The following is a 26,602-nucleotide window of genomic DNA, read 5'->3' on the forward strand; positions in this document are numbered from 1 at the left end:
CCAACCTCTCCTACAGTGATCAGAAATCAAAGAAATCAAAGATAGGGAAATAGAGGCCAAAAGTAGAAGAAAATAGATGAAACACAGCTGGTGACATGAAAATTAGACCCTGAGTAACAACTGTGAGTGGCCAAGAAATAGGAAGCTAGAACAAGGGCAGTCAATGTACTGGATATATCTGCTGGTGGTGGAGGAAGGGACTCTTTGTAGGAATCTTAAAGAATTCAAGGATGGACATAGGGGAAATTGGAGGAAATGAAAAGCCTGCCAAATGCCTTAAAACCTTCAGGACACAGGATACTTGCCTTTTCTTCTACAACAACAATTGGTCAGTTGGTCTCCTGAAAAGAAGGTGGCTGGAACTTCTAAGTGTCCCCTGGATCATTATAGCTTTAACTTAGGATCACCCTCCCTCCCCATTCCTCATTCCCCACACCCACACTTCCAGGCAGAAGTGACAAAACAGAGACTTCTGAACACATTTATTTGATATGTCAAGTGGAGAGAAGAGTGATTTAGGGTTACTCCCCACTTCTACCTTGTGGGGGTGTTCATAAGCTCAGACAGACAGAAGAGCAGCTTAGAGCCCATGACCCACCCCGTGGGAAAATGAGACAACGTATTGTAGTGGTTGGGGGAACAGGCTGGGAATAAAAAGCAGGAAGTTAATTGAGAAGTGAAGTTGAGGCATGGAGGGCAGCAGCAGAACTGAGGCAGGGGGGTTGCTGCAGGAACCCCAAGAAGAGTGAAGATATCCTGAAAAGTGTTTGGGGCTGGAAGTAGGGTGTGAACAAGGAGCAGGAGCCAGGCCTGGAGAGAGAAGCAAGACCTGCAGAATGGGGTGGGATATTCATGAAGAGGGTGGAGTATGCAAAATCGTGATAGGCTGTGTTGCGGGGTATACATGGAAAGCAAGGGATTGGTTCGGCAGGAGGGCAAAGATATTGGAGACTACCCATAGTAGGGGGTTCCCTACTGCTTCTGAACAAATGTAAGTGAGTTTGGGACCCTAGCACAAGTGGCCACGTGTGTTTATTAGTGTGCTGTGCCTGTGGGTACACAAGTAATCCCACATGCATGTGAAATGACCAGGGCATGATTGCATGTGTCTATATGCCCAGTAAATAAGAGTACTTATCCTTCCTTGCCAGTAAGAGTGCTGTGCTTGTGGACACATGTTTAACCATGTGTGTGTGCACCGTTCTCATGAGCACATGCAAGAGACCCCTCTGTCCATGGTATGTGTGTGAGCTGGTTCTCCCACCTGTCCCATCAAGGTCCTGATCCCCACCCTCCTTGGCTCCGCTCACTTCTCTCAGCGCCCTGGCTCCCCTGGCCCGCCTAGACTCTGGAAGCCCCCTAGCAGGCGGATCTGCTCAGTTTGCATGGAGTGTCGTCTCACCAATTTGCGCTTGGTCCTGGGAGAGCCTGGTGCCCCGGCATAGGGAGGGGCAGGCAACGAAGGCGCCCGACCTCCGGGTTGGGGGCGAATGTCGGGGATAGGGGGGTGGGGGCTGACGTTGAGCGGGGGCAGGAAACCTGGCCGCGTTTGCGATATGTGGTCCAGGAGCAACGTCCCAGAGCCCCTCCGCTCCAGCAGCCCGGGACTTCGCCTCCTTCCGCTCAGCGGAGATACGGCCCCAGGCAGACTCTCCTGGGACTGGCGCGGGGAGGGAGCCGAGCCGGCTGGAGGGAGGGTCAACGGGGAGGCGCTGTAACGGCGGCGCTCCAGGGACAGGCGACTGGACTCTGGCGAATCAGGGCAAAGATGTCCGGGGGTGTCGAGATCCACCGGCTCCATGCGGCTCAGTTTCTGCCTCAGCCCTGAAGGGGGACCAGATTCCTGAGCCTCTGGCGCTGTATTTCGGCGAGACAGGGGACCCCCGCCCGTCACTTTCTCCGCCCATGGGGGCGGGTCCTCCGGGCCTTCTGTGCTGTGACGTCGGGAAAGACGGGGTCGACCGGTCAGGGTCAGGCCGTTGAATTCGGTGGTCAAGCGCTCGATCCCAGGTCTCCCTTCCGCGGGCGGGACCGGTTGAGGAGGGGCTACTAGGCCCCAGGGCTCGGAGTTGAGCCTTTTGAGGGGTTTAGGGGGGTGACGTGGTGGTTTGGGGAGCGGCTCAGAAGGGGAGGAGTCATCGGGGGGCTTAGGAAGAGGGAATTCAAATACGTCCCGCTTCTCCTCTTCTTCCTGGGTGCGAGGGGATAACAACCCCCGCCCTCCTCCTCCAGCAGTCTGCAGCTGGATTTCCGAAGGCGACGTGCAGACCCCCGGGCTAGGAGGAGCGGGAGCAGGGTCCTCCACCCCTGGGGATGGTGGGGAATTGAGATACTGCCGGGTCTTCTTCGTGCCCGAGGGAGAGGTATCAGTGGTAATGATGATGACCTCCGTGCCCTTGGCCTTGCAGGCGTCTAGCAGCGTGGCAAGGGTCTCGCGGTCCCCGCGGTCCAGGGCGTGGACAAGCGCTGAGGCGCCCGCGTGATCTCGGACGGAGGGGTCTGCGCCGTGGGCAAGGAGCAGCGAGGCCACCGCAGCGCCCCCACCCCCGGCGCAAGCGTGCATGAGCGCAGTGCGCCCTAGGCGGTCTGCAATGTTCGGGTCCGCGCCTTGCTCCAGGAGGTAGCGTACCATGCGCGCCTTGTTCTGAGGGTCATCATAACGGGCCCGACAGGCCGCCATTAGCGCAGTCTCCCCCTGGGCATCACCCTCATTCACGTAGGCGCCTCCCTCCAGAAGCAAACGGGCCAAGCGTAGCTTACCCTGACCCACGGCCCGAAGAAGAGCGTGGCCCTCCGTGTGCAGCATAGCTGCGGCTGGGGCGAGGGAACCGATGGAGCCGGGACTGGGACCTGCCGAGGATGGCTAGGGGTGTGGGGGTGGTGGTTGGCAGAGGCCTGAGGTCTCAGTGGCAAAGCAGATCCCTGCAAGAAAGAGGAAGATCTTATTGATGGATTCAGCAGGGAAACTGAGGCACCGATGGAGGGACCCGGCGTGGGGTGGGGAAGATCTCCACGGCACACAGTCCTTTCTCTAACTCATGCCTTTGAGCCGCCCCTTCCCCCCCAGCGCATGCCTGAGGAGGTGGGAAGGGTGCACCCGCACTGAAGGACGAGCGCGTGCAAATGCGTTCGTGCACGCGCAGGGATATCCGCACCCCCACCCTCACCCCACGGCTTATCAGACCTTTCCAGCATCCCCCTTTTCGTAGCCACATTTGGAATCCCCCTTTCTAGGATGCTGAACACCACCCACCCACACACATGCACCCATACAGTCACACACATATTCCCATTCCTAACCTCTTTTAGGTTGCCACAGCCCCAAAAATTGAGTGGGGGGAGGGAAGCAGCTTGCGTTTGGGACCTAAAATGGGTGGAGGGAGAATTGGGGGTTTCTTTTGCCCCTGCTATGTTCCCCATCACTCCTTGCTCTTTCCCCTCCCAGGCTGTGCGCCCAAATAGATACCTGAATATCCGCAGAATCTCCACCCGGCCAGGATTGAGGCCGTGGCCACTGGGCAGCCTGGGTGGCGGAGCCTGGTTCCCGGGGGCCCACATGGCTTTGGGGGGGCACCCGGATTCCCTTGGTGTCAGTATCTGCGCCCCGCGCCGGATCCTGGTCCCTCCTCCCGGAGCGCCCCGGGCACAGCGCCGGCTCCGGAGGAGAGAAGCTGGGGGGGGGGCGGAGCTCTGCTGTGCTATTTATAGCCCAGTCTCTGCGGGTGGGGGCGTCGGGTACCAAACCGCTCCCCCCATGCACACATAAACCTTCCAAAATGTAGAGGCTCCAATCCTGACTTCCCTTTCTTAGCAGCCCTCCCCTCAGCCCCAACAAACCTAAGTGTTCCTTAGGGGACTCCTCCACCACTCAGACAAGGACCATCCGGATTCTTCGCCGAGCTTCAGCAGATCACCATTCTCAGCACTTGGTGTGTTTTTTATGCGCTCCTGTGCGTCAGACCTGACCTGCCACACACGGTACATGGCACACTGTGCAGAGGGGTGTAGAGAGGCTATTTGGATCCACAGCCGCCGTCCATACTATGCAGAGACAGGAGATCTGGCTGCCTTCTTGTAGTTTGTCAGGGAGAACACGATCCAGCCTGGAGTCAGACACAGGTACATCCCCACCCTACCTCTCCCAAAAGGGAACACACATCACAGAGAAACCTGGACCTCAGCTCCCTTATGTAGACCTCTTAGATAAGTATGAGGAAAGTGGATATCCGGAGGAATTTTTAGACAGGGTAAGGGACATTTTCAGATGCCTCCATCCCATATTCTTGGAGGGGGAGAGATAGGAAAGGGGCAAGGAGAAGAGCAGACCGTGTAACACATGCCGTGTAACACATGCTCTTCGCATTGCCTGTCTTTACTCTCAGTCTTGCTGAGACTCATTATTTTTCCATCTTGCTTGAAGGTCTCTGTCTGAATCGCTCCTTATGTCTTCTCTCTTCCTATCTGTTGCTGTTGGTCTCTCACACTGTCTCTGCCTCTCCCTGCCACCCGCCTTGTCTCCATGGTTACCACAGCTTCCATCTACGTATTTTAGGAATGAGTTTGTGCCCAGCTGGAAGGCACCAAGGGAAGTGGGAGATGAGAAAAAATCCTAAGGACTTAGAAAGCTCACCTAAGGTCCTAATATAATTTGGAGGCTAGAGGCCCCCAGACACAAGATATTAAAAATAGTGTTCCCAGGGAAGGGAGAGAGAGAATATTTGCACGGAAGCTACCCATTTTTACTAGCCATTTCTTGGATGCCAACTATGTGCCAAGTGCTTTATATACATCATCTCCAATCCTCACAACAACGCTATAAGGTAGGAAATATTACCTTCTTTTTTACAGGTGAGGAAACTGAGACTTAATAAGGCTAAGAAAGTTCTCCAGAGCTTCACAGCTATGTTTCTGTCCCATTCCAAAGACTGGGCACTTGCCACTGAACCTACAGCCTCCCAGTCTAGAAGCCATTTTCTCTGACATCTGAGATAGTCTTTTTGAGTAACTTCTAGATTTTATCTTCACTCTGAACTCTTTCCCTTTTTCTGTTTTCTGTGAAAGTAAGACGATTCCTTTCACCCTGTCCTCCTTTACCAAAGGGCTTGGAGGAGCCCGAAGGCAGTGGAACATTCAGAAAACACTAGGCTCCTGCCCAGCCTCCCTAACCTTGGTTCTCTGATCCTCAATCCTTCCTTCCCCAAACCCTCTTCCCACCTTCTCATAGACACGGCAGCAACCTACACAAAAATATTTTTAGAAAAGAAGTATCCATTGGTGGTGCTGGAGGGAGGCAATGTAGGATTGAAAGGACGATTGGAGTAATGGAGGAGAGGCCAAGCTGTGAAGCCAGAGTCACAAAAAGACTTATCCCTAAAGAGCAGCTTTGATAGGGGTTCATTTCTCTGTAGGAGTTATCCTTTGGCTTCTCTGTGGGGGCTCCCTAAACAGAGTCCCTCGAAGAGATCTGACTGTCAGGTTCCTTCTGTGAACTCTCGCTGGCCAGGAGCTCCTCCATCTGGGGTGAGGTCGGAAATAACTGACCCTTGGTGATTCTGCAGCCACATCTCTCTCTGCGCCCCGCTTCCCAAGCCACGGTTCAGGCTTACTCGCTCCCTCCCTCCTTCTAGTTCCAAGCTTCAAGGGGGCGGGGACCTCCCTCCTCTGCTTTTCCTAGATTGGCCGGGAGAACTCACCAATAGGGAGCTTCGAGAGGCGGGCCTTGAACGCCTGCGGCTTGAGGAAGACAAGCAAATTTCAAGTTGGCCTTGGCTTGGGCTCCGCGTGGGGGAGGGGCAGCAGGTAAGGCTCCGACCTGGTGGCTCTGACCTGGGTCGGTACCACACTTGCCCAGCTAGTTCACCTGAGCCAGCCTGCAAAATAGACAACACTTTCCAGCTGCCTGTTGGATCAGTCCCCTTCTGGCTCCCTACCCTTTCTACCCTGGGCTCCCATTGCTGTATTGAAAACCGTAGTTTTCTATTGTGCAACGGAGAGATATATTAAAGCAGAAAGTGAGACTCACTCTAGTACCTCTGACTCTTTGCTATGTCATCAGCCTCCCCCGAATCTATTAATATTATCCCCCTAGGAGCCTGGCATACTCCTATTACCTATCAGGACTCAGCTGAAATATTACGTCATACCTGTAGCTTTCCTGGATTGATGTTCTTGCAAAATTCATTGTTTCCGTGTCCGACGATAGCATTTTATGTATACCTTTATTAGAACACTGAGTGCGCGCTCTCTTAATGTTTCTATGCTTTTTAGAATATAAGGTTTTGTTGGGCAGGTTCAGGTACTTAATACATAGTGCCCAGTAAGGGTTAACTGAACGGAATTGATTTATGGGAACTAGTACTCTTGTTGAGGAGGCAGAATTTAAACTCCTAACGTAATTAGGGAACAATAAAAGACAATACAGCATATAATTAAGGGCCCATAAATTAGTGGTTCGTAATATTAGTGTTTGGTAATTGTTCCCACAGTCTAGAGAAGGAAGAAAGTGAGTACAACTGGAATGGTGAGGGGAGGCTTTATGAATCACAAGGTCTCAAGTTGGGAAGGGACCATAGGAATCATGTATTTATTTATTCATTCACTCAACAAATATTTATTGGGCACCTATTAATACCAGACACACTGCTAGACAATAGGGATCATAGTGAATCCTCTACTCTAGCCATGCATCCGTCCTCTGACAAACTCTATTTAATAAATTGTTACCCAGCTTCCACATAAACATCTTTAGTAAGAGAACTCCCTGTCTTTGCAGGTCTTTCCATTTTTGAATATTTATTCTTCAGTCAATATCCAACAGATACGCTAAATAAATATATAGCTCAATGAAATGCATTTCACACTTCCATTGTAAAAGAGGGAAATCTGTCTTAGTGATAGTATTCTTTTTTTTTTTTGAGACAGAGTCTCACTCTGTTGCCCGGGCTAGAGTGCCGTGGCGTCAGCCTAGCTCACAGCAACCTCAAACTCCTGGGCTTAAGCGATCCTACTGCCTCAGCCTCCCGAGTAGCTGGGACTACAGGCATGCGCCGCCATGCCCGGCTAATTTTTTCTGTATATATTTTTAGTTGTCCAGATAATTTATTTCTATTTTTAGTAGAGACAGGGTCTTGCTCAGGCTGGTCTCGAACTCCCGACCTCGAGCGATCCACCTGCCTCGGCCTCTTAGAGGGCTAGGATTACAGGCGTGAGCCACCGTGCCCGGCCTAGTGATAGTATTCTTAAAAGCAAACCATCCCTTTTGTTTTCTGATTATAGAAGTAATAATATTTATTTTAGAAAATTTGGAAACACATAAAGATATAAAAAAATGCCTATTATTTCATCACCATGATGTAGTGATAACTATTCACATTTTGACATGTATCCTTTCAGTTTCTTTTCTCTGTGTGTGTATATATATATATACACATGTGTGTGTCCCATACATAAATAGGGCCATATAATAAATATAATTTTTCTTTTTTGAGACAGTCTCACTCTCTTGCCCAGGCTAGAGTGCCGTGGTGTCAGCCCAGCTCACAGCAACCTCAAACTCCTGGGCTCAAGCAATCCTTCTGCCTCCCGAGCAGCTGGGACTACAGGCATGCGCCACCATGCCCAGCTAATTTTTTCTATATATTTTTAGTTGTTCAGCTAATTTCTTTCTATTTTCAGTAGAGACGGGGTCTCACTCTTGCTAAGGCTGATCTCGAACTCCTGAACTCAAACGATCCTCCTGCCTTGGCCTCCCAGAGTACTAGGATTATAGGCATGAGCCACCTCGCCTGGCCAATAAATATAATTTTATATTATGTTTCCCCCAATCTATATTATATTGTGAACATTTTTCTGCCTTTAAATATTATTTGGAGTCATGCTTTTTATGGCTTCATAATAGTCTAAAATGGGTTTTGATTTTTTTAACCATTCATTTGTTGTTGGACCACTTTGGTTATTTCAGAATTTTTGCTACCGTAAATAGCTCTTTGATGAACATCCCTGTACTTACATCTCTGTATGTATATCTGATGATTTCTTTGGGAGAGATTTTTAAAGTAGGATTACTGGATTAAGGTTATAAACATCTAAAAGGTTGTTGATTCCAGTGGTCAAACTGCTCCCCTTGAAAGATTGTGTTTTTAGTTTTCCAATGGAGTATAAGAGTTTCCGTCTGAAAAAAATACTCATGACAGCCTGATTATTACTTAAATCTTTGTCTGCCAGGTCGGTGGCTCATGCCTGTAGTCATAGCTTCCTGGGAGGCCGAGGCGGGAGGATAGCTGCAGCTCAGGGGTTCGACACCAGCCTGAGCACAGCAAGACCCCGTCTCTAAAAAAAAAAAAAAAAAAGTAAATTTTTGTCAATTTGATAGGAGAAGAGTGGTTTTATTGGCCATTCTTTTGTTTATTGCCTGTTCATGTCCTTTGCCCATTTTTTTCTATTGGGGTGATTATTTTTCCCAAGAATTCTAATATATGAGTATTACCTTCTTGTATTTATTACAATCATAGCAAACTCTAAATATTAGAGTGCCCCAGTTCTCGGTCTCTGGATTTCTTTTTTTTCTGTCCATATCCACACCTTTAGGGATCTAACCCAGTTTCATGACTTGAAATATTGTTTGTATGCTGATGACTTCACTAGAAAGTAAGCTCCATTTGAAGGCCATAGCTACAGCAGTTTTTTGTCCATTTTGCTCACTGGTATATCACTAGCATTTAGAACAGTGCCTGGCACATAATAAGCGCTTAATACATATTTGCTGAGTGAATGAAGGTGGTGGTATTATTATTATTCTCATTTTATAGGTGAGGAAACAGGTTTAGGAAACAATTTACAATAAATAAATTGCCTAAGCTTATGTAGCTAGAAAATGACAGAACTGGGATTCAAATCTGTGTTCTTAACCACTACAAGTACTGGCTTCCTTAAATTTGATATAATCATTCGTGTTTTTCTGTATGTTTTGTTGAAAACTGCTTCTTAGTAACTTTTACCACACTACACAGGTATGCATAATTGGGAATGAGTATAGTGTATATGAGATGTTGTCTGGGGGAAAGCAGAATGCAGGGTGAACACTAGGGAAGGTTGACGTTAAGGAGGAGCAGGCTGGACGAGGTGGCTCACGCCTGTAATCCTAGCACTCTGGGAGGCCGAGGCGGGAGGATCGCTCGAGGTCAGGAGTTCGAGACCAGCCTGAACAAGAGCAAGACCCTGTCTCTACTAAAAATAGAAAGAAATGATCTGGACAGCTAAAAATATATATAGAAAAAAATTAGCCGGGCATGGTGGCACATGCCTGTAGTTCCAGCTACTCGGGAGGCTGAGGCAGAAGGATTGCTTGAACCCAGGAGTTTGAGGTTGCTGTGAGCTGGGCTGATGCCACGGCACTCTAGCCTGGGTGACAGAGCAAGACTCTGTCTAAAAAAAAAAAAAGTAGGAGCAGATTAGGGCCAGATTATGAGACTTTAAATATCCTCGAGAATTCAGAGTCAATTACAATCTTAAACAACTGAGATTTGTTGTTGTAGATTCTTAAACTGAGTGGGGTAGATGGATGGTTTATAGTTTCCCAACCACCAGTTTATTGCCTGGATTAAATAAAATGTTGTCATCTTTTTCCTCCACATACTTGGAGGATCACTCATTTAACACATTAAGTGCCACACTAGAAAAAATTTTTTTCCTTGGAACCGTGTTATTTTATTACAAAAATAGAATAAAAACTTTGAATCAACTGCAAGGTTTTGCCCAGGGGGCCACCCATCATGTAACATGTATGCTACAGCATGGCAGCGTGAGTTGCCCTTGAACCATGTGACTACCAAGGTAATAAGACGTCTGAGTTACATAAGCTTCGTGAACCCCCAGGCTCAAAACTAGTGTGAGTTAAATGCAACTCATGTAGTAGTTAATGTGTTAATATGTAGAAATGGAGTTGAATTTGTATAACCTCAAAGCTCATGGCCTTTTCTTAACTCCTCTCTGCTTTGCAATCAAAGCAGCTCCTATCTTCACTGCTAGAACTGTATGTGTCGAGTGGAATGATACCTGAGCCAGCTAGTTAGAGTGTCCTTTCCCTTGAAAGAGACTGAGGACATGATGACAAATTCTTATTCTTTTTCTAATCTCCATGAGACCTCCTTCTCCCCTATTATGTTCTTTTCAAATAAGTCACAGTTTAATCTGTTAACCAACAGCCATTTTTCCTCAGATTTTTCATGGCAGTTAGACTTGAAACTTTCCACATTTCTCAGATATACATTTTTCTACCCTCTCCTTCTACCTACACGTTATTAGTCTCATCTATTTTTTCACCATATTTTTAAATTTTTAAGTGAATATTCTTCTCTTATTACAATAGCAGTAGCTATTCAGTATAGAGAAAAACCCTAAAATATGCATAACCAAAAAAAAAAAAATCCACAGAAAAACTCCATCACCTCAAATTAACCATTTTAATTTTTGGTTTATATCCTTCAAGAACAGCTTTTTAATTTATATGTGTGTGTTTGTATTTTTGACAAAATAGATTATGTTCTATGTATTATCTTAAAATCTTTTTTCCATCAACTAATATTTTGTGAGTTTTGAATTGCTACTTGTTTCTTTTTTATTAAAATAGATTTATTTTTAGAACAATTTTAGATTTGCAGAAAAATTGAGCAGATAATACCAAGAGTTCCCATATATCTCTGGCCCAGTTTCCCCTCTTATTAACATTCCATATTAGCATAGTACATTTGTTACAATTAATGACCCAATACTGATACAGTATTATTATTATTATTTTTTTTTTACTTTTTTTTTTTTTTTAAGACATAGTCTCGCTTTGTTGCCCGGGTAGAGTGCCATGGTATCAGCCTAGCTCACAGCAGCCTCAAACTCCTGGGCTTAAGCGACCCTACTGCCTCAGCCTCCTGAGTAGCTGGGACTACAGACATGCACCACCATGCCCAGCTAATTTTTTCTATATATATTTTTAGTTGGCCAGATAATTTCTTTCTATTTTTAGTAGAGATGGGGTCTCGCTCTTGCTCAGGCTGGTCTCAAACTCCTGACCTCGAGCGATCCTCCCAGAGGGCTAGGATTACAGGTGTGAGCCACCTCGCCTGGCCTCTTAGGCTCCTCTTAAATGCGACGGTTTCTCAGACTTTGATGATCTTGACAGTTTTGAGGAGTGAGGTGTATTGTTGGATACCCCTCTGTTGGAATTTGTCTGATATTTTTCTCATTATTGTGCTGGGGTTATGTGTTTTGGGAGGATGATCACAGAGGTAAAGTAACATTTCATCAAATAATATTAAGGGCACATACTATCAACATAATTTATGACTGTTGATGTTGACCTTGGTCACCTGGCTGAAGTAGTGTTTGTCCAGTCTCTCTACTGTAAATCCCCCTCTCTGATTTCCAAAATTGTACTGGACAAAATTCTTTATACAGTCCACACTTAAAGAGTGGATAGTTATGCTCCTGTACTTTCAGGGTGGAGTAGCTACATAATTGATTTGGAATTCTGCATGAGTAATATCTCTTTTCTTCCCCATGTATTAATTCAGTCATTTATTTATATCACTATGGATTCATGAATATTTATCTCATACTTTCAGGTTATAATTCAATACTACTTTATTTATTTTGTTGCTGAAATTATTCCAGTTTTGGACATTAGGAGCTCTTTCAATTGGCTCTTATGCCCTTTGACATAGTCCCATCAATATGTGAGTGTGGTTGTTATTGTTTTGAGCACTTTCTTATTTTCTAGTTACTCAACATGCTCCAGGCTCATCTTGTATATCTCCTACCCTGTCTTAGAATCAACCATTTCCCTAAGGAGCCCTGGTTCCTTTTATTGGAAAATGGTATTAGAAACCAAGATCTGGGTGGTAGGTGTGCTCATTGCTACTGGAATGTCATTTCTTTCAAGTTTCATTTTCATTTTTTGATTTTATCCCCCATCCCAGCTGCCTTTGACTGGCTCCTCAGGATTGATGACAAAAGGCAGAATTCATTTCAGTGGAAGGAGGAACTTTCTATTCATCAGAGTTGATCATAGTACAATGTGCTGTCTTGGGGGAGAATGGACACCTTGTCTTTAGGAAAATGCCATTATAAGCTATATAACTAACAATTTATAGAGTGGAGTCCTGCACTGGGAGGGGTTTGGACTAGATGATCTCTAAGAGTCCTCTCAATTCTAAAATTCTGTTTCCAAGTGCTGTTTTAAAAGAACAATTTGATTGTAATGTCTCTTTTCCCCTGGTTGACGATGCAATTGGTGACTCATCCTTGTGCTCCCACAGTACCCGGCACACTACCTTTTTCTTGTTAGATGCTTAATATTAATAAATGTTTTGCTGAAACACATTGCATTGGATTGAACTGGAGCCTGACTGGGTTTGGAAAGCCAGAGAGAGAAAGAATTCAAAGATTATATTAATATATAGAAATGCAGATAGTGATAACCATCAAATTGTCTTAGGGATGTAGAGTTTTGTCTAAGGGTCTAATCACTTTCTCTTTTGTGCTGCAATTACACTATGTTGCAATTATCTGTCCCATTGGGACCATGTCTCATCCATGTTTATATTTTCAGAAATTCTCTGACTGTTGCTGGGTGCAGTGGCTCATGCCTGTATGCTAGCACTCTAGGAGGCTGAGGTGGGAGGATCGCTTGAGGTCAAGAGTACAAGACCAGCCTGAGCAAGAATGAGACCCCATCTCTACCAAAAATAGGAAAAGTTAGCTGGGCCTGGTGGCACATGCCTGTAGTCCCAGCTACTGGGGAGGCTGAGGCAGGAGGATTGCTTGAGCCCAGGAGTTTGAGGTTGCAGTGAGCTATAATGACGCCCCTGCACTCTACCCAGGCGACAGAGTGAGACTGTTTAAAAAAAAAGAAAAAGAGAAATTCCCTGTCTGGTACTGTGCCTTATCAGTCAAAATTAATTGAATGATATTGGCTTTTCAAGTCCCAGGGAGAGAAAATTGAGTGTTTTGTACTTCCTTGGTTTCCTGTTCATTCAACTGTACTTCTTTTTCTCTTTGTTCAGGTTTTTCTTGCTGGATCTCTAAATACCATGGCCAGCCGGGGTGGTGGCCGGGGTCGTGGCCGGGGCCAGCTGACCTTCAACATGGAAGCCGTGGGCATTGGGAAGGGGGATGCTTTGCCCCCACCCACCCTGCAGCCTTCTCCACTCTTTCCTGTGAGTGTCTCCCCTCCCTTCCCAAGATTTCCATGGACCCCTTGATGACTGTTTATGATCCTGGATTTCTCCTGAACCATCACAAAACCATCTCCATCTTGCCCCTCCCTGTCTCTATACTCCCAACTCACAAGGGATGTTTTCCAGGCAAAGAAGTGTCTTACCCTTACTTCTCACATTCCCAGGTCCCCAGCTTTCAAAATGCTATGTTGCTTCCCCAATTCTCATTGTGATCCTCTGCTTAGTGGGAGCATTGGATTAAATTGGGAGGAGAAGCCCTCCCAGATTTGTACTCAGTATTTTTTCCCTGAAATGACCACTGCTCCTGCCTCTTTAGCCCTTGGAATACCACCCAGTGCCTCTGCCCTCAGGAGAGGAAGGAGAATATGTCCTAGCACTGAAGCAGGAGCTACGAGGAGCCATGAGGCAGCTCCCCTACTTCATCCGGCCAGCTGTCCCCAAAAGAGGTCAGTTGGAATGCTGGCATCATGTTCTGAGTGCCTCCCATGGGCAGTGCCCTGTGCTCAGCACTGTGGGGGCCAGAGAGGCCCAGGAAGTGCACTAACTGGGAGGCGATGATAATGACTCCTGCATCTGAAATGCATTACAGTTCATGGTTTGTTTTGAGTCTCACAATAGTCTTGGGACAGTGGGAGGTTAAGTATTAAGAGCTCATTTCACACATATAAATGGGAGGATGTATTAAAAATTTTTACAATCTGAAGCACCAACCCATCAGAAGGGGGCGAGTGCCTGGTCTCTGAGAACCCCATCTAAGTAAAGTATTAATGCTTGTTTAGTGGGTCATGGGGAGGATGGGGAGACCAGGAGGGACTGGAGGAAGGGAACACTATTGGGAAGCTTGGGACAGTAGAAATTTACCAACTAGTGCGGAAGTACAGTATTTCAGTATATTGACAACTGGTGCCTTCCTACTAAAGCCCTAGAAGCTGAGGCTCAGAGGGATAAAAGACTTACCTAAGTTAACCTGTTAACAAAGAGTAAAGAGAAGCCTAAAACCCTATTTTCTTGTTCCCTGGTATGCTTTCCACTGCACCATACTACTCAATATGACTGTGCCTTTGAGATAAGAGAGAAAAAGTATCATCACAGTTTTGGGTGGCAAGAGGGCAGGTTAGAAGAATGATGAGGGTTACTCGGGAGGCTGAGGTGGGAGGATTGCTTGAGCCCATGATTTTGAAGCTGTAGTGATGATGATGCCACTGCGCTCTAGCCTGGGCAACAGAACAAGACCCTGTCTCCAAAAATAAAAAAAGAAGAGTGATGAGGTCTTCACTTAAAATGACCCCCTGGGCTGTGGGTTTTGGGTGAGGAGACAGATTATTCCTGATAATTAAGAGGGCTGGACTCTCAGAAACAACCCTGTTCCAGGGCTCTGAAGGGATAAAACTTTGACTCTTGACCTCTGACCCCTCAGATGTGGAGCGTTACTCAGACAAATATCAGATGTCAGGGCCGATTGACAATGCCATCGATTGGAACCCTGGTAGGTGATTGGCCCTTTCATGGACTGCCCTTCTTTCAAATGCTTGAGTTGCCTCAAGCCTCCACCACCACTCCTGGTGTTTCCATGCTCCTCCCCCATCCATTGTCTACAAACTAGACCCTTAGTTATCTTCCGAAATACTCTCAGACTCTACCTGAAAAACCTATTAAATAACTCCCATTCTTCAGGAGGCATCTAAGCCACAATTTTGTTCTGAGCAGCTTTGACCCAACCCCTTCCTTCCTCTCCATTAAAACCCTCACCTCTCCTTTAAATAAAACCAGTCATCATTCATAGGAGACCCCAGGCAGGATCCTATTGACATTCACATTCCTACTATTCCCAGATTGGCGGCGTCTACCCCGGGAGCTAAAGATCCGAGTGCGGAAGCTACAGAAGGAGCGTGAGTGTTATCTAGAAACAAGAAGTAGAGAGTAGAAGTTTCCTCTCTCTGTCTGCTGGAGGGCCAAGTCTGCTGGTGCTCTCACCTGTCCTCCCAATTCCTACCCAATCTACCAAGTGTTGTTGCTGGATGCCACAGTGGCCACATGAGGGCAGCAGAGTGACATGTTCTCTGCAGGAGGGTTGGGTAGAAAGCTAGCAAGATTTGGTCTCTGATGGTTCATCTTTTTATCCGCCCACCAGGGATCACCATTCTACTCCCCAAGAGGCCCCCTAAGACCACAGAAGATAAAGAGGAAACAATACAGAAACTAGAGGTGAGGAGAAAATATGCACAGAGACCTCCTGAGACCTAAATCCATTCCTTTTCTCTTTGTCCCCATGTGTTCCTCAATTTTTCCGTACTGTGAGCTGAATCTGAGTTTCTCTTCCTATTTGTCATCACATCAGACCCTGGAGAAGAAAGAAGAAGAAGTGACTTCAGAGGAAGATGAGGAGAAAGAAGAAGAAGAAGAGAAGGAAGAGGAAGAAGAAGAAGAGTATGATGAAGAAGAACATGAAGAGGTGAAGGGGGTTTCCTTCCACCTTAGCCTCCCTGTCTTCCCCTCATAAGCTCTGGGAATCTCAATTCTTTGCATCAGGGTATACTACTCCTCAGAGGGTTGGAAGGCCAAAGGAGATAGTGCCCCCCAAAGGTAGGGGTTTCTGTCCACTTCATCTGTCCCCAGACTCTTCTCAGAAATGAACTACAGCTGGAAGGGATATCCAGGCCTGGTATGGTGTGATCACGAGGAAAGGGGCCTGGTGCACAAGGAGGAAGCAGAATGCCAAAAGCAGCCCTGACTCCTACTTCTTTTTTTCCATTTCAGGAGACTGATTATATCATGTCATATTTTGACAATGGAGAGGACTTTGGAGGTGACAGTGATGACAATATGGATGAGGCTATATACTGAAGAAGGACCCCAAACAACACCCTGGACCCACATATGTTTCCTGATTTGGGGATACAGAGAGTGACTGTCCCTATTATTTGGTTTTATGGACAAGCAAATCATTTGGTCAGAGTTCAGATAATCTGTTTGGTCCCTGGAGACAGGAATAGAGAGTGATGACGGATAGCCTCTTTTCTACCCTTCCCTCCTTCCACCTTTGTAGCACCTCTCATACCTTGGGGAAGGTGCAAAGGACAAATGTCTCAATTGTATGAAGGGAGAAAGAAGAGTAGAAAGAACTGGGGTTGTTAGAGCTGAGGCAGCTGTACACATACTCCTACGCAATTTTTATAGCTCTTTGTGGAGATAATTGGAGGTGGGAGCAGTTAGGAGGAGTAAGGCCAGTTTTATATTTTTTTTTCTTTTTTTTTTATTTCGGCATATTGTGGGGGTACAAAAGTTTAGGTTACATATATTGCCCTTGCCCCCCCCCAGTTTTATATTTTTAAATAAAGTGTTTTTATCTGCCTCTCTGTCCAGGGTGTGACCTAGTGGGAAAGGGCCGGAGGGATGAAGGGGATGCCTAGCTGAGCAGAGTCCAGTGTGACACACTCGAGGGTTTAGCCTCTCGTACTTTGTTCCTTCCGTCTTCTGCCCATGGTGGGAAATACACCTGAAATCTAGCCCTGCCATGGAATATTCAGGACCTCATCTGCAGAGCTATGCAGAGTCAGTTGTAGAGAAGAACAGCCCATGCTCCCTGCAGACCCACTGGCTTCTGAGCCTCAGGTCCTTTAGGCCACAGGGACACGATTGTCTCTGTTCTTACATGTTCACAAGGACACAGGCCCTCTCTTTCCCACACTTGACCTTGATCTTGTCCTTATTTACAAAGAATGATTACAGCTATTTTTGTAGGGAGAGTCAAGAAAGCCAGGTGGAGGGAGGGAGTCGGTAGGAGGAGCCGACTCTTTCTCAGCATATTCCCTTGGAGACCCCATTTTGAAAGATATATCTGTGCAAAAGGAGCCCCCTAAGTATCCTATTCTCCACTTGCAGAAACCAGTGTGTGGTTGAGTTGCAGCTTCTCTTTTGGTTCTTCCCTTTGTGGAATTTAGTTAGCTTTTCTCACTCCCTTTCTTTAGGGGTGGGGGTAGGCGGTGTTGTTTTACAGGAAGTTAGGAGGGTGAGGAGGAGGGGAGTGACTTAGGGACACTCACGGCTCTGAGAGATGCTTTCTCTTTCTCACCCACACAGCTCTCCCTTGGGTGAGGTCACTTCCCCGGGCTCTGATTGGCTTCTAAGGAAGCCTTAGATGAGCTGATTGGTTGCAGCCACTTGACATGCAACAGTCACGGGAAAGCTGCGTGTCCAGAATAGGAACTGAATAAGGAAGCTTGCACAGATATCTGGGATGCTATCATAGTGGCCCTACTGAGCATTTGAAAGGCATAAAATGAGATGTAGGAGAACCTTCAAGAAATTCCGTAACTGGGCCGGGCGTGGTGGCTCACGCCTGTAATCCTAGCACTCTGGGAGGCCGAGGCGGGTGGATCGTTTGAGCTCAGGAGTTGGAGACCAGCCTGAGCAAAAGCGAGAGCCCGTGGCTACTGAAAAACAGAAAGAAATTATCTGGACAACTAAAAATATATATAGAAAAAATTAGCCGGGTATGGTGGCTCATGCCTGTAGTCCCAGCTACTCGGGAGGCTGAGGCATTAGGATCGCTTGAGCCCAGGAGTTTGAGGTTGCTGTGAGCTAGGCTGACGCCACGGCACTCTAGCCCGGGCAACAAAGTGAGACTCTGTCTCAAAAAAAAGAAAGAAAGAAAGAAAGAAAGAAAAGAAAGAAATTCCTTAACTGCATTCAGGCAGACTGAATTTCCTACAGCATCAAGTGACAGAGACTGGCAATCTAAGGTTGGATATTCCTGACCTCATTGTAAAGAATGAAAAGGGGCTGTGACTCCATTGAGGGAAAGCACCTTAAAAGCCTAGTCTGGGTTTGTTAGTAAGTGTTAAGATAGAAGCAGCCAAGAAAACAGAGAAGGAAACAGTAATAGAAACAGAACATTCCAGAGTTATTGGGCAATTTGTGATGATTGACATGTTTCCTTTTTTATCTCTCTGAGGTGTTATGTGAGTGGAGTGGGGGGAAGGGGACAGAGGATCCGTCACTGGGGTTTCCCATAATTATACTTGAGCCTCTGATTGTGGCTAGGAAGAAATAGCAAAAAACAAGACACAGAAAATTTTCCTTTTATCTTTCTCCTGTACATATACATACCAGTCCTAACCTGGTCAACTATACCTGTGTCTATGTTGGCACAGCCACTCCCTAAGTCCCACATTATGTCAGCTGGGAACATAAAAGAGCGAGAAAAAACAAGATTGTGGAAAAGTAGCAGTAGAAGAGGACTGAAGCCACACCCCTACCCCCACCTCTATACACAAACATCCTTTTCCCATGAAACTGGGGAAAGGAGGACAAAGGTTGGGGTGACCACTTGGGATCAGTTGTACTGCCTCAAAGACAAAGTGTCAGAAAGATCAGACTATTCTTGGACTCTGCCCTGCCTGGCAGGTGATCTTGCTGGACAAAGCCAGAGACCCGGGACACTGCCGCTTTCTCAGATTCTGGAGTGGTTCCAGGCATGAGCTACACTGTTTCCATTGACCTTTCCCCTACTTTTCATAGTTACTATCAGGCAGCCTAAGGCTGAAGCCTAAAGCCTAGTAAACAGGGTCGGGTTCCTATTCTCTCTGGAGGACCATCTGAGAGGTTAGGGTCAAGGCTCTGCTTGCAAATATTTACAGAGGACACACGCAGTGCTTGCTCAGCCCTGTACTACTCGCCTGCTAGGGCCTGTTTATGCTGAACATATTGCTTCCATGCCCACAGCCTGGGCTGCACTGGCCCCTGGAAGGGTAGATTCTCTGGCAAGAATCCTATCCTTCCCTACCCTATACTCCATCCCTAGCCTCCTGGTCCCCTCCAACCTTGGGTAGGCAGCTCGAGAGTGGGATCTACAAACAGGCACAGTGACTAAAGTGGTTTGAGGGAGGCCAAAGGGCAGACCTGGATGCAACATGCCGTTTAGATTGGGAGTAGAGGCCAAAGAAAATTGGAGGGTCAGAGGTCTAATGGTTAAGGTGTTGGGCATGTATGGGTTGGTAAGGAAAAGACAGTTCTTTTCCTCACTTCATTTTTATTGCTGTTTGAACTTTGAGTGGAAGAAAGGGTGGCTTGTAGGCATAGGCTGGTTATGAACTAACCAAGAGGAAGGAGAGCCTCCATCTTAATTGGGCAAAACACTGTCTTATGGTCCTAGTTTCACCACTCCATACTTTGTGCCTTTGGGAAAATCATATAAATCTCCATGCCTCAATTTCCTCATGTGTGAAACATGAATTTAGATTGGATGTCCACTAGGAACCCTTCTAGCTCTCACACAGTAGGGCTTATGTTGATCCACCCGTAAGAGTACATACAAATGGTTCTGAGAACAAAGGCTTTTGCTGAACTCATTCCATCGCTGATCCGCTGAATTTCCCCACCTTATTTTCAGCCCAGGCAGGCTAAAGATACCTCAGGCATTTGGCCAGTCATTTCCAAGAAGCTGCTTCAGTCCAAGCAGCAGGAAGATCAGCAATTCACCAACTAGCAAGGAAGGAGACAACCCCTACAAGAGAGTTCAAGGTTACAGGCTGCAAGCCTGCAGGACTCAAATCAAGGAAGCCACCAGTAGATTTCTGACTGAGGAAGGGGCTGAGAGGCAAGTCCTCTCCATTTCCTCTCATATCATGTCTGGCCAGAGGACAGAGACTAGAAATAAACTAGATAGGAATAGCTCAGTTAGCTAATCTGGCCAAATCAGTAGTGACCTCTTCTCCACTGACCTTTCCCCTACTGAGGCCCACCTTCCCCCTCAAACCCAGGTCATTTGGGACCACAAAGCTGGAAATAAATTCTTCTAGTTTCCTGGTATCACTTCAGAAAGACCTTTGCGTTATAGCCAACAAGCTTTAATTTGTCTCTTTGCATGTAGAAGGGAGTCATTGGGAAGATACTGATCCGACTGTAACTGCAAGACCTGAGAGGCTAGGTGCTATCACCCTGGGCAGCCAAGATGTTGGGAAAGGAATCCAGAGATTCCTCAGACCTGATCCTGACCACAGGGAGGGGCTGTGTCCCCATGTCAGAGTCTGGGACTGTTCTTCTCCATGCCCAAAACGCCCCTCCACCTAGGATCCTCAGCTGTGGGCTATGCTCCCCAGGCCCTCCCTGAATGATCCCCATCCTGTGATTCCATTTCTCTTGGTGTACAGTAGAGAAAGGGGGAAAACATCCAAATCCTGTCTCTAACATTCTTTGTTACGTTCAGGACAATGTTGACAGTCCTAGAACAGGAGGGAGTTAGTTAGACCTAACTTTGTCTTACTAAAAGAGGTGGAGGGAAAAAACCCACCTAAGTTTGGGTGCAGATTTGAGGTCTTTCATATCCTGGAGAGAATGGGTAAAGTCCCATTTGGACAGGAAAAGAAACTCTGGTACTCCTCCTCATACGCTGGTGTGACCATTTCGGAGAGGAAGCAGAAAATGCTGATCAGCCCTTTTCTAAGTCTCCCATTTCCTTTCCCCAGCCTCTCTCCTGGCGCCTACATAATCTTTCCTGTCTGACCATACTTGGCTGCCCTTGGCCCCTCACCTCTCCCTTACTTGGCCTGGCTCCTGTTTTGGGTCTTGCTTTCCACGCTGAACTACCACTCTAACACCTGCCCAGAGATATTAGTGATGTCTATACATATCTCACGAGCTGGACTGGGCCAGGCCAGGAGGGACCAGATAGAGAGCTTATCACTCAGACTCATTCTTTTTTTTTTCAGATTCATTCTTGTTGTCTTTCAGATTCTTTTCCCCTTCTCGACTCTTTCTCCACGTCTTTTCTCCCGTGTATCTCTTTGTCTCATGCCTTTATACCGTGCTGCTTAAATTGGGTTATTCTTGGGGTAATGTGGTGAAGACTATTTGGAGCCACAGAATACACATGGCACATCTTCCAGAGTGTTAATTTTACTTTTAAGATTTGATGGGGGAAGAGGAATCATTTTTATACTAAAACCAACACAAATATATTATTCAGTGTAAATCAAAATGTGCATTTTCTAAAGATAAGATAGATAACTTCAAAGACATTTCTGGCTTATGACAGCTACTCTGGACTGCTCTGGGAACCCTGGGGGAAAATGGGTCACTCTCTTGAATCTTACGGGTTCTGCAGAGGAAATATTTGAGAAGCTCTACTTAGAGCAGAGGTAACAAGCCAAAGCAAACCTAAACACCAAACAGGATCAGGCAGATATAAAGGAGTGAAGTACGGGGGTGTAAAGCAATGGGGAGTGGTGAGAACTGGCAAACCAGAGCTAGCTGGGCTCCTTCAGCCCCAGCTGGCGGATGCCATGAAAGAATGTGGTTCAGTGTAACCAGATATGATTGCTTTTTGAGAGAAGCCAGAATGGTGGATTTTGTGAAATCTGGTTTTTAAGTGTTTACAATCAATTCACATTTTTAGGAAGAACTGTACAGGTTTCTGTCTATGTGCTGGTTTTGCCTACAAGCCCCTGGTTTGCTGCCTCTGGCTTAGAGTTTCCTCCAGCTATGCTTCAGTGCCTCATCAGCTAAAATCAAGACACAGGGAGAGAAACATGAAGCACAGTGTGATCTCCCTTCCCTAACTCTTTCTCCCCTCTGGCCTCCCATCAGTCTTACAGCACCTATGTCAGAGATTCCCTCCTCCACCCACAAAGCAGAGTGGGCAATATCGGAAGGGGTGCTGAGATAGAAAAGAACAAGAGGAGAGGAGGAAGCAGTCTTTGGATATAGATGGGTATTCAGTTTAAAGAGAAGGTCAAAGGAAGATGAAGCCCCAACTTTGGAATTTTCCTAATTTTCATCTCTCCTTCCTTGCCTTCATTCCTAACCTCCAGACCTTCCTCACAGTCAAAAAGATATTCTGGTCTAAAGCAGATACCACCAAAAAAAAAAAGACATTCTGGGCTTGTCAATGATCCACCTCTCTCCCAGCTCCTCCACCCCCCAGGTGACCTAGTTTTCCAAAACCAGAGAAAGTAGATCTTGCCTTGTCAGACTTTGTCACCATATCCAACCTCTCTGACCTCCACGAATATTTCCTCTACTTTCCGAGGTATATGAAGCCCAGACCTGGTCTTCCATGATCTTGAATTCTGTTCCCAAGAGTTGGGGGCAATGGGGTACATGAGGTTGCAGGAGAGTTTGGAGCTTTCCTGCAGGACAGCTTGAGGAGATAGAACTGCAGAGAAGCCTGTGAGTACCACTGGCAGGGCTACACCTTTCTCCAGGGGTAGCAAAGAAGCCGTTGGTACTGCCCAACTCCCCTCTTCCTGATCTGCAGGGATACAGAGGTAAAAACATCTTGGAGTCTGGAACAGAAAACAAAATTTTCTCAGAGTTGGAAGGTGAGGCAAGCATGAAAGACTGGGAATTAAGAAAAATGGGAGAATAGGAGACAAAAGATTAACCCTGAGTCTGGATAAACGGAGGAAGTCAGAATTTGACAGATGAAATGGAGAGAGAGGAATCTTAAGCCACAGAACCATATAAGGGCAGCACAGTTCTCATGCCCCTGAAAATCCCCTCCCCTCTCAGCAACTGAAATCCATTCTCTGTCCATCTGTCCAGGAGGTTAAAAATATCCAAGCTGGGAACCCAGCCACACATTTCCAAGAACCTGTTTACTGACCGTTTGATTGACTTGGAGAGGTAGTCATCAGCTCCATCACCCAGCAAGGACTGAGAATGGACCTTGCTTGACATCCCAGGACTCAGGCACGTGGAATTCACGCTGTCCCCATGTTCTTGTCTTCCTCCTTCTCCCATCACCCTGTTTCCTGGAGATGACTAATCAGTTGGTAGTCAGAAAAACCCCAGCCTTCGGAGTCTGTTTATTCTTTCCTCCTTACATAACAGGTCCAGAGAGAGTAGGGAAGAGTCAAGCCAAAGGAAAGGTCAGGACAGAACAGGAATAGCCTAAATAGGCTAAATTGCCCTAGTTCACCCCAGGGGAAAATATCAAATGAGGTGCAATACCTTGGAACAAGGAGTCCGGGAGTCCTTTGTAGTGTCACATTGTATCTCTAGCACTCTCTAGTCCTCAGTTTATCACTCCAAATGGTGGGAATCTTTTCCCTGGAGCTGTATGCTGAAAAGTTAAGAAAGCTCAATTTCCAGGTCACAGGCCTGTGAAGCACACTGGGAGTATGAAAGAGAAACCCCTGGCGCTCTCAGAGCTATACCCTGAGATGCCAGGGTGTGTGCAAAGAGACTGTTTGGGCCTAGGGGTGGGAGTCCCAAGAATGGGCTAACTCTCCCCTGCCATGGCAACTCCAGCTGAGTCAGCTCCTATACATTGACCTCTTCCCCAGACTCTTTTGTTCCCCCCACAAAGAAAGAGAATCAAGAGGAGCAACAGGAGAATGGCCTTAACTGTGAAACGTTGGAGAGGAAAAGCAATCTTCTGGACATGCCTGGAAGTGATTTTTCAAGGTGGTGGTGAAGGATATGTCTCTTTTTTTAGATAAGAAGCACTTGCTTGCCATTGTTCCAACACCTCACATGTATTTGTAAAATCCTTACAACAATCTTCTGAGATAGGTACTATTATTATCCCGTTTTACAAATGAATAAACTGTGGCACAGAGAGGTTAAACAAGTTGCCCAAGGTCACACAGCTGGTTAAGTGGTAGAAGTAGGATTTTAATTTAGATAGTTTGCCTTCAGGGACCACATGCTTAACTATTATACTATACTATATTATTTTTCCTTAATAGTATAGGAAGGCTAGTCTCTGAACTTTTTCCAGATTTTAGACTATTGAGCCAGGACCTGCAGCCCTGAATCTTTAGCTACCTCTGAAAGGGAATTTTTCAGTTTAGGAAATGGAGGTGGACTTGAGGTCAGAACAGAAAATGGACAAAGTCTTCCCATCTCCCAGTTCAGAACTATTAAGATCAGGGTGCTTGGTACAGGGACTGTAGCCACTGCAGGATCAGTAAAATATTTTCCTCATCCACCCTATGCATTTTATTTCCTAGACGTGGTCAAGGAAAGAACTCTAAGAGGGTCTGCATTGAAAGAATTGGGCAAAGGTCACCGGGCACACTGCTGTAGTCCCAGCTAAGTGGCAGGGGAGGATCCTTTGAGGCCAGAAGTTTGAGGCTGCACTATGATTGCACCTGTGAATAGCTATTGCTCTCCAGCATGGGCAACATAGCAAGACCCCATTCTCAAAAAACAAACAAAACATGTTAGACAAAAAAGAATTCAGCAAAGGTCACTCCTTGACCCTACTTCATACCCTTCAGCTCTTGTGTGATTGTTTTTTGCTGATCATGTGCTTGGTCAGATCCATTCTCCACACTCTTCCCTCCCATTGCCTCATCCATGTTAGATCCTTGTGTCCAGTGTGTTCAGAGGTATCAATTCAGGTAGCTAAGGACCCTGCTTGTGGAAGTACCTGCCTTTTCTCTCTTTAGATAGTTTTCTTTCTGATTTCTCTCAGATCTTCCTATACCAAATTGGACCTAATGAATAAATGATACTCAGAACTAGATCTCCTCTAATGGCTACACACGAAGGTTACAGCTCTTTAAAAATTAAAAACCATATGAAGGCCGGGCGCGGTGGCTCACGTCTGTAATCCTAGCACTCTGGGAGGCCAAGGTGGGTGGAGCGCTCGAGGTCAGGAGTTCGAGACCAGCCTGAACAAGACTGAGACCCCGTCTCTACTAAAAATAGAAAGAAATTATCTGGCCAACTAAAAATATATATAGAAAAAATTAGGCGGGCATGGTGGTGCATGCCTGTAGTCCCAGTTACTCGGGAGGCTGAGGCAGTAGGATCGCTTAAGCCCAGGAGTTTGAGGTTGCTGTGAGCTAGGCTGACGCCACGGCACTCACTCTAGCCTGGGCAAGAAAGCGAGACTCTGTCTCAAAAAAAAAAAAAAAAAAAAAGGCATATGAGAAGAGCATGGGCAAAGAAACCCCAAAATATTTACCCACCTCAGTGGAGAAACAGCTAGGCCAGTACCCAGAGAAGTATAATTAAGGGGGCCTGTATGCAGAAAATGTCCTGGGGTGAGGTAGAAGTTGTGTATAGAAGGCAAAAGGAAGTAGAGTGGAGATTTTGTGCTCTAAGTGAGGGATGGGTTTCCTCTGGGGGAACAGCTCTATCATTTACTTCCTCAGATTTTGATGTGCTGCTCAATATAGTAGTTATACAAAGCTATTTAAAGTTAAATTAATTAAACAACTAAAAATTTAGTTAATCAGTCACAGTAGGCATATTTCAGAGCTCAACAGTCACATGTGGCTAGTGGCTACGGTATCGGACAGCACAGATAAAGAACATTTCCACCATCATAGAAAGTCCTTTCTGACAGTGCTGGATTAGGGGAATTGGGTATCAGGAGGGAATGCATATATTCTGGCCCTTCCAGGATCAAATCTCTAAAAGGCTAGGGTGTAAGTTATCTATCCTCTCCCTGCCACTGCCATTCTCATATCATGTGCCAGTAGCCAGGCTGTGTACACAATCAGGCTCACGTGCTTCATGGTCTTTCCGTCCCCATGTCCTGCCCTCTGGCCTGCTCTTGTCCTTCCTCCACCACTCCAACCCCTGGAAAACAAGCTACAGAAGAAACTTTTCCATCAACTTTGACCTAGTTTCCTGGTCACAAATTCAAAGGGGAGGAGCCACTAAATTCTTGAACAGGTGAGAAAGGAGTGGGGCGGGTTCAAGTGAGAGTCACCGTGGCAATATGGACAGCTAGAAACTGACTTGTTGGTAATGAAAAAGAGACACAAAGAGCCAGGAGAGAGCTATGGAGAATGAAAGACAAACTAAATGAAAAATGAAGATTGAAATGGGAAAGGATCTTTTCAATCTCATTTACTGTTTGATTCACAGTAAATGAGAGCCTGCAAGGGCCAGGACTAGATCTGTCTGCAAATATTTAAATGAGCCAGAAATCAAAAAGTACATTGACCTCTGCCATCTCAGGGTTTCTCACCTGTCACTCTTTCATGAATAAAGATCACTTCAATTAAAGGGGGAGGCCGGGTGCAGTGGCTCATGCCTGTAATCCTAGCACTTTGGGAGGCCACTGTGTGAGGATCGCTTGAGCTCAGGAGTTCAAGACCAGCCTGAGCAAGAGCAAGACCCCCATCTCTACAAAAAACAGAAAAATTAGCCGAGCATGCAAGCGCATGCCTGTAGCCCCAGCTACTGAGGAGGCTGAGGCAGGAGGGTCACTGGAGCACAGGACCTTGAGGTTATGGTGAGCTACAATAGCACTGCACTCTAGCCTGGGCAACAGTGAGACCCTGTCTCCAAAAAAAAGAAAAGGTGCACTCTAGCCTGGGCAACAGTGAGATGCTGTCTCAAAAAAAAAAAAAAAAAAAGTGCAATTGTAGTATTAATCTATAATTATTACCCTACAAGGAAGAAATAGG

At 46.3% G+C, this 26,602-nt stretch overlaps 2 protein-coding genes across 6 annotated transcripts in view; one reads left to right on the plus strand and one right to left on the minus strand.

The window, feature by feature from the left end:
• Window positions 1-16,531, plus strand: part of POLR3GL (RNA polymerase III subunit GL) — a 48,744-nt gene extending 32,213 nt beyond the window's left edge. For 4 of the 5 annotated variants that reach the window (XM_045544880.1, XM_045544881.1, XM_045544882.1 and 1 more), the window contains 7 exons: window positions 13,056-13,208; window positions 13,546-13,675; window positions 14,647-14,715; window positions 15,062-15,118; window positions 15,361-15,434; window positions 15,568-15,681; window positions 15,987-16,531. In XM_045544880.1, the coding sequence (XP_045400836.1) occupies window positions 13,083-13,208; window positions 13,546-13,675; window positions 14,647-14,715; window positions 15,062-15,118; window positions 15,361-15,434; window positions 15,568-15,681; window positions 15,987-16,073 (657 nt within the window). In that variant the 5' untranslated portion in view covers window positions 13,056-13,082 and the 3' untranslated portion in view covers window positions 16,074-16,531. Of the gene's footprint in view, window positions 1-5,717; window positions 5,800-13,055; window positions 13,209-13,545; window positions 13,676-14,646; window positions 14,716-15,061; window positions 15,119-15,360; window positions 15,435-15,567; window positions 15,682-15,986 lie in introns of those variants that run through there. The other variant, XM_045544878.1, reaches the window with a different exon arrangement.
• Window positions 468-3,638, minus strand: ANKRD34A (ankyrin repeat domain 34A). Its single transcript, XM_045544871.1, has 3 exons — window positions 3,467-3,638; window positions 3,301-3,364; window positions 468-2,922 (listed from the first exon to the last, which is right to left on the minus strand). The coding sequence occupies exon 3, from the start codon at window positions 2,804-2,806 to the stop codon at window positions 1,316-1,318; it is 1,491 nt and encodes a 496-aa protein (XP_045400827.1). The 5' UTR covers window positions 2,807-2,922; window positions 3,301-3,364; window positions 3,467-3,638; the 3' UTR covers window positions 468-1,315.
• Window positions 16,532-26,602: the final 10,071 nt, after the last annotated feature.

This window comes from Lemur catta, chromosome 3, assembly GCF_020740605.2.
Source record: "Lemur catta isolate mLemCat1 chromosome 3, mLemCat1.pri, whole genome shotgun sequence".
Classification (NCBI taxonomy): domain Eukaryota; kingdom Metazoa; phylum Chordata; class Mammalia; order Primates; family Lemuridae; genus Lemur; species Lemur catta.

Bases quoted from the DNA above. Each gene is read 5' to 3' on its own strand.
- ANKRD34A (XM_045544871.1), bottom strand. From the start codon at position 2,806: ATGCTGCACACGGAGGGCCACGCTCTTCTTCGGGCCGTGGGTCAGGGT.